Here is a 7,698-nt window from a genome sequence, read left to right as displayed (position 1 = left end):
TGCTGGCAACTGTTGGTATTTACCACAATATATATCTGTGATTTTTCCCTTCCTTTTATATTACCAAGAGAGTCTTCAAGGAAGGAGTTCTTTTTAAAGAGAATGTAGGCCGGCCACAGTGGCTCACGCCTGTAATCCCAACACTTTGGGAGGCCGAGGTGGGTGGATCATTTGAGGTCAGGAGTTCAAGACCAGCCTGGCCAACATGGCAAAACCCCATCTCTATTAAAAATACAAAAATTAGCTGGGTGTGGTAGCAGGTGCCTGTAATCCCAGCTACTCGGGAGCTGAGGCAAGAGAATCGCTTGAACCTGGGAAATGGAGGTTGCTGTGAGCTGAGATTGTGCCACTGCACTCCAGCCTGGGCAACAGAATGAGACTCTGTCTCAAAAAAATAAAAATAAAATAAAGAATGTAGAAGGAAGTTATATAGAAAAGAATAAGAAGGACATTGAAGCAGGAGGAATGCCACGTGTCTGTAGCTGGGAGGCAGGAGTTGGCAGGCCCTGGTGGAGGCCTGAGCAGACAGCCACTGCTCCCCACTACCTTGGCAGGCACAGGACCCTCCAGCCCAGGCAACTGAGCTCCAGCTACCTGCTTCTCTTCTCCTGCCTCCCCACTAAGCAGAAGCGACCCCTGTGACATTGGTGCAGTCAGGGGCCCGGGACCTAGCTCTGAGGCTTGAGAAACCTCTCCCTTCTGCAGGCTTTTGACACAGGATCCCTGATCCCCCACCAGGTCCTCAAGCACTTGAGTACGCAAGGACCCTCACTGTCTGGGACAAAATCGAACCACCTGCTTCTGTCTCTTTCTTACTGGCTGATTTCTCCTCTCCCATTCTCTCCATCCTTTCCCTCCTCTCTGTAGCAATGGCAAAGCACAAGCAGGAAGTGAGGAAACTGACCGTCCTCTCTCCATTTCAGGCATAGCAGACTCCTTGGGAAGACTCACAGGACTGTACCCACTGCCTGCCATGTCTCTGTGGCCACCTTTCCGATGCGGATGGAAGCCAGGGCCAAGGGACTCTAGAGGGGCCTCTGCACAGCTTCCCCATCAGGACTTCAAGGCCCTGCTGGCAGGGTGCCTGAGGAATGGCTGCCTCTTTGAAGACACCAGCTTCCCAGCCACCCAGAGCTCCATCGGCAGTGGGTCCCTGCTGCAGAAGCTGCCACCCCGCCTACAGTGGAAGAGGCCCCCGGTGACGCAGGCCCTCCTGCCCCAGGGTTTAGGGCATTCAAATATCTAAGACATATGGGAGGAAAAAAAGGCTTTTTCCTACTCTCTACTCTCCACTCAACACAACATACTCCATACTCTTCTAACACCAGATGTGTGGGAGGCTTTTCCCACATGCCAAGAAATTCTCTAGTGGACACCATGTGGGTATTCTGTAATGAAATTTAATTCTAACACTGTCTACCTAGAGACAGTGTCAGATCTCACAGGTTGAATGCACATCCCATAAGACTGCCCCCACTTCAGAAGCCAATCACAAGTCCCAGGTTGTGACCTGTACTTCTCATGACTGGCCATAAATCAGGGCTGCCACAATCCTCTCTGTGGGTTTGATTAATTTACTAGAGAGGCTCACAGGACTCAGGGAAATGCTTCACTTACATTTAATGATTTATTATAAAGGGCATTACAAAGGTTGCAGATGGCAGCCAGGTAGAAGAGAGGCATAAGCCAAGGCATGGGAGAGGGTTGTGGAGCTCCTATGCCCTCCTTGGGTATGCCACCTTCCAGGGACCTCCGTGTGTTCAGATATCCAGAGCTCCCTATACCTTGTCCTTTGGATTGTCATGGAAGATTTATTACCTAGGTGTGATTGATTACATCATTGGCCTTTGGTGATCAACTCAACCTTCAGTTTCCCTCACCTCCCCAGAGGCCAGGGGGTAGGGCTAAAAGCCCCAACCTTTGAATCCTGCCTTGGTCTTTTCAACGGCCAGACCCTATCCTGAAGCTATCCAGGGAACACCAGCTACCAGTCAATCATTAGCATGCAAATGACACTCATCACTCTAGAGTTTCCTCAGGCTTTAGGAGCTGAATGTCAGAGAACTGAGCAAATGGTGACCAAATATATATTTCCCAATATCACGCCAGGTCTCACTGTCATTGATCTCCCTGAGAAGGGAACTGGGTACGTTCCCACATTCTCACTTTCCAGATGGAGAAAACCAGCGGTGATTTTGAGAGTGGTATAAGATGTAGCTCTCCTTCAGCCCTGCCCAGAAATATGCAGAGCAACTAGAGCCAAAAATACATCAAGGTACTGTTTAGCTTCATCTGAGATGGCAAGGCTTCCTGAGTCACAGCCAATACTCCCATCTGCCAGAGAGATACATTTTAACATATCGCCAACCTCCTCCCCACAAAACAGGCTCATGAAACATGTAAATTAAGAAGCTATTAATCACTTTACAGAAGTATTCTTCACTTTATAAAACACATCAATTCCTTTAAAAAGCAACTTCTTAATGTGTTCAAATGTAATCCATCTCCCTGAAGCTTGATTTACATACAAGGTTTCAGGAACACGGCTAGCGAACAGGGTGAGGTGTGAGCCTGTGCCACAGATGGTTTCCTTTACTCTTCCCCACTCACCCATCACCACTGATACCTTCAGCCCCAGACTTATGAAGTCCCTACTGTGTGTAAAAGTATGCAGTGAGCCTCCTACATTACATGGAAATCCTGGGAACTGCTGACACCGAGACTCTGTTCTATACCTGACTCTTGGGGACACTGTCCACGCAAAGACTGAAGGATTTAGATTTTGCCACGGAGGAGAGACCACCCCCTTACCACCGCACTCCAGGCTGCATCTCAGCAGGAAAAGCCAGAGAAACCATCATAGTGGTCAGGAATAGGAAGGAGGAATAGGGGAGGAAAAGAAAGAGAAGACCTCTAGGAAAACTGAGAATACCTCAGTATCTACACAGAGTTCTCCAGGGCTGTGACTTATACGAGCTGTAAGAGGGAATGAGAAATACAAGGATGGAATTGTGTATCCCAGATCTTTTGGGATAGCACTGATTTCACATATATTCTGTATCTTTGTCCCCCTAAGTCTAGTTTTGGGGTATGGGAAAACATGGTCCCCGTAGCTCCAGGAGTTTTGTTGGTCTAGGTCAGAATGACACTTCTGTTTGTCTCCCCCAGGAGCTGCACAGCAATCCCCAGTTTTATTCTGGCAAGGCTAAAAGGCTGGATCTGTGCCAGGGCATTGTAGGTAAGTTTGCACAGTCCCCAGAGACCACACACCAGGTGGCCTGCTGGCCAGGCCTGGCCAAGACAGAGTGGATGATAAAGAAGAGAATCCAGAGATCACCGCTGGAGAGAGCCCCAGAAATGGTTATTCATTGGCAAACCCTGAACTACACCTGGACAGGCTCTGTTCTTTGCTGTGAAGTTTATAAAAACTGGTCCTCTGAGGATGCGTGGGAATGCCATATCCTGCCTAAGTCCTCACATCATCCTCATTACCAGTTGACAGGTCTAAATTTTAAGTTTGGAAAATGTGCTCACTCTATTTTAGCTCCCACAATGGGGCCTTCTTGAGACAGCAGTCATTAGCCTCCCAGAATAGGATCAAAGCAGATCTATCCTCAATTCTACTTTGAAAAATAGTAAATTGATCATCAGGGAAGGCCCAAGTCCAGTAATATCCACTTCACAGACAGGGAAATGGGGTCCCGAAGGGTTGAGGCTTTCTCAGAAGAACATAAATCAGTTTCAGAGGCAAGATTTGGAAAAGCGGGTGATGTTCAGGTCCAAATTCCTGAGGATAGGGCATTCAGGAATCTAAAAGCTGGTCCAGGAACATAGCTCTGGTTTTGGTGTCAAGTTGGATTTCAGCCAGTGCTCCCAGTGCCCTGCTCTGCTCACTCATCGTCTGCCTTCCCAGTATATACTTCCCTTCTCCTAAACTAGGCTGCTAGCCCAGACAGGGTAGCCACTGGGACTGGGCATTTCCTGCAGGCATGAAGTCCCCAGTAGATTGATGCAGATGCTGTGTGCTGTCTGACTTAGGAGACTGCTGGTTCTTGGCTGCCTTGCAAGCTCTGACCTTGCAACAGGACGTTCTGAGCCGGGTTGTTCCCCTGAATCAGAGTTTCACTGAGAAGTATGCTGGCATCTTCCAGTTCTGGGTGAGTGTCTTCCAGGGCCTTGGCCAGAGGAAGCCGTAGGAAAGAGGGTTTCTGGAGGACCATGTCTTCACCTTCTGGGCTCACCACCATCTGCAGGAGTCCTCATTCACCAGGGGCCACTCTCTCCCTCCAGTTTTGGCAGTACGGGAACTGGGTTCCTGTGGTGATTGATGACCGTCTTCCTGTGAATGAGGCTGGCCAGCTGGTCTTTGTCTCCTCCACCTACAAGAACTTGTTCTGGGGTGCGCTTCTGGAAAAGGCCTATGCCAAGTAAGAAACTGGCAGAAATATCCCCCTTCGCATCTTTTTCTCTCTCTCAATGCTGAGGGAGGGGAGTGGAGTCAGGTAAAGTTTATGAAATGAGATCCTGAGGCATGTCTCAGCTGACATAGAAGTGACAATGTATTCAGAGTCTTTTGTGTGCGGGTCACCTCATCGAAACCTGCATTCAAGAGTTTTGCCTTTCTGTAATGGATGGAATTAAGGAGAATTGAAGCTCTGAGTGTATACTCTCTCCTTTGCTCCTGGGGTGGAAGGAAGAAGTAGCAAGATACACCCAAAGAATACCTAAGCAAAGGCTTCACTGCTCATTCAGACAGTCTCATCTATAGTTTAAATGCCCCTTCCTTTGTTTTGAATGAAACTCTCTCAACCTAGCTAATCACTGCTGCCCCCAGCAGCTGAGAGGCCTGGATGAAGGAACAGTAGCAGGGGATCCACCTGCTTGGGTCCCTGTGGGGCAGTCCGAACCTGAACATCAGGGATCGGATTGTGGGCACATCTTCAATCACACAGCCACAACATGAAAATTTAAGAGTTTTTCATACCCCCTAGAGGGTACTGGCATGCATGGAGGGCACACACACACTCACATACACACACAAACATGCACAAACACACACTTGCACACACCCGTACACTTGCACATGGAGGTCAGGGAGCCCAGGCAGAAAGAGAGAAAATGGACCCGTGGTGGACCCATACCTTTTCTTGAGCCCAGGGTGTTGTCCTATGGGTTTCCCTCAAGCAGATTTAACTGATGGATTCAAAGCAAGCAGGCACTAGTTCTAGGAGATCTTGCTGTGATTGACAGGCAGTCACTTTAAGATCTCAGGCAAACATCTGAACTGTTCACTTAAAGGAAGTGGTGGGAAAGAGAGGTTCCCAGTCTTCTAGGCAGGAGAGATGCCTCTAAGTTTTATCTATGACCACCAGGTGGAGCCATTCAGGATGGGCATTGGATTGGAAACTGTCAGGGTTGCCTGTGCCGTTTTTGGTATGAGAAGATTAAACTCCTATTTAAAAGTGGATGCCAAGGCCACATAAAATTATAAACACTCACTATACTCTTCCTCTCATGTTTATTTCTTCCCTGGGAAGGCTCTCTGGTTCCTATGAAGACTTGCAGTGTGGACAGGTGTCTGAAGCCCTTATAGACTTCACTGGAGGGGTGACGATGACCATCAACCTGGCAGAAGCCCATGGCAACCTCTGGGACCTCCTTACCAAAGCCACCTACCACAGAACCCTCATTGGCTGCCAGACCCACTCAGGGGTGAGACTGGGCTGACACTGGCAGAATGTTCTCTTCTCCTGCAGCCATTCTCTCCATCTACCATCACTGCTGTCCCTGAGTGTGGGCTCAGGACCTCCACCCAGCTCCTATTGCTGAGGTCCTGGTGTTCAAACCAGAGCAGCAAGTCCGGGTGCGGTGGCTCACACCTGTAATCCCAGCAAGGGATTACAAGGCAGACAAATCACCTGAGGTCAGGAGTTTGAGACCAGCCTGGCCAATATGGTGAAACCCTGTCTCTACTAAAAATACAAAAATTAGCTGGGCATGCTGGCGGTCGCCTGAATTCCCAGCTATTTGGGAAGCTGAGGCAGGAGAATCACTAAAACTTGGGAGGCGGAGGTTGCAATGAGCCAAGATTGTACCATTGCACCCTAGCCTGGCAACAAGAATGAGAGTCTGTTTAAAAAAAAAACCACACACACAAAAAAAACAAAACAAAAAACAGAGTAGCAGTACTGAGGCATTAGGGCAGGCAAGGCAGTAGGAAAAAGATGATGCGCAGAGCAGGAAGCTAACAATTATTAAGGGCCAGCTACACGCAAGGCACTTTCTCCATCCTGTTTGATAACAGCCAAAACCATGGAAGAGGAGTAGGAAGCCCTCAGGTCAGCCCTGCCTTCACTGATGGCCAAGCATGTCACCTCACACACTGACTACACAACTCTAAAGGAAATTGTCCTCCATAAAATGGAGGGTATGACATGACCACTGCAGAATGGATCACTATTGAGAGGGTGGAATTAGACTATGGATACCAAAAAGCTTTGAAAACTGCAATGTACCATACCATGATTCTATTCTCTCCCACATTTCTCTCCATAAACCCCTGCTCCAGCCAAGCAGCCCTCCCATGACTCAAGGAATAAGCTGTAGATAGCAGCAGACTGATCAGGACCTCTCTTGTCTCTGCAGGAAGAGAAGGTTCTGGAGAACGGGCTGGTGGACGGCCATGCCTATACTCTCACAGGAATCAGGAAGGTGGGTTGAGGTCAGCCCCTCGGTTTCCCTCTCAGCCTTGCCCTTCCCTCTTTGGGCCCTAGCTCTTCTTGGTGGATTTAGTTTCTGCACCCTCTGGGGAGTGGGTAAAGTCTTTGGTAGGTCCCTGTGCCTCTGCACCTATTTCCTGGGGTAAAGTGGTGGGTCCAGCCTTCGTCACTGCCAATGCACCACCCCAACCTCATCTCCTGGGGCAGCCCTCAGCCAACCATCCTCCCACCTGCTGTGGGATCTCACGACCCTTCCTTGAACTTTACTTCACTCTGCGCTGCCAAGAACAACCATTTTATCTGGTTCTTCCCTCCCAAATTTCTACTCTCTCACACACTTCTTTATGTCAGTCTTCATGTGACAGTTTCCATTACTATCCACCTTTTGAGTTCTACTAGGCATTTAGAGAAAGATGCACCAGACAGAACCTGCCTACAAAGGGCTGACAGTCAGATATCAAACCATATCTGAAAATGAGGAGGAAGCAAAGTTGAAACAGAAGAAAGTATAGATAAAAGGCTTTAGGAATTCATGGGTGGGAGAAAAGACCTCACTGAGTTGGGTTAGGGAGAAGTCAGAAAAGTCTTTTATCAGTGGAGGTGGCATTGAGTTGGCCCCTGAAACAGGTATACTTGTGCGGAGTGAGAAGAGCATTCTGGTGGAGGGAGAAATGTGCAGCATAGAGATAAGAAGTCAGCAGGTTTAAGTTAGAGAACCTCTGATATTCTTCAGAGGGCCCGACTCCTCCCAAGTCCTCCAATTTTCTTTAACTGTTTCAAATTTCTTGGACTCAATTCACACTTAACGTCTTCCTTCTAGATCTCCAGCAACTATGTTGGTGTGTGTGCCCAGAGTTTTTAATTGGTTTCCATATTTATTAACAAAATTTACATAGCACTTACTATGTGCTAAATACTATTTTAACTGCCTTACATATGTGGACTCATTCCATCCTCACAGCACTGCCTGAATAGGCTG

The 7,698-nt window shown here is 48.3% G+C and overlaps 1 protein-coding gene across 1 annotated transcript in view; it reads left to right on the top strand.

The window, feature by feature from the left end:
• The first annotated feature begins 843 nt into the window (after window positions 1–843).
• CAPN14 (calpain 14) overlaps window positions 844–7,698 on the top strand; it is a 28,854-nt gene continuing 21,999 nt past the window's right edge. The window contains exons 1-6 of the mRNA XM_017964440.5: window positions 844–1,198; window positions 3,169–3,238; window positions 4,039–4,157; window positions 4,291–4,427; window positions 5,538–5,712; window positions 6,646–6,711. Coding sequence (XP_017819929.3) covers window positions 974–1,198; window positions 3,169–3,238; window positions 4,039–4,157; window positions 4,291–4,427; window positions 5,538–5,712; window positions 6,646–6,711 — 792 coding nt within the window. The 5' untranslated portion in view covers window positions 844–973. The remainder of the gene's footprint in view (window positions 1,199–3,168; window positions 3,239–4,038; window positions 4,158–4,290; window positions 4,428–5,537; window positions 5,713–6,645; window positions 6,712–7,698) is intronic.

The sequence above is a fragment of the Callithrix jacchus genome, chromosome 14 (genome assembly GCF_049354715.1).
Source record: "Callithrix jacchus isolate 240 chromosome 14, calJac240_pri, whole genome shotgun sequence".
NCBI lineage: Eukaryota > Metazoa > Chordata > Mammalia > Primates > Cebidae > Callithrix > Callithrix jacchus.
The sequence above is the reverse complement of the archived record's forward strand: the minus strand, read 5'-3'. Positions and strand labels throughout refer to the sequence as shown.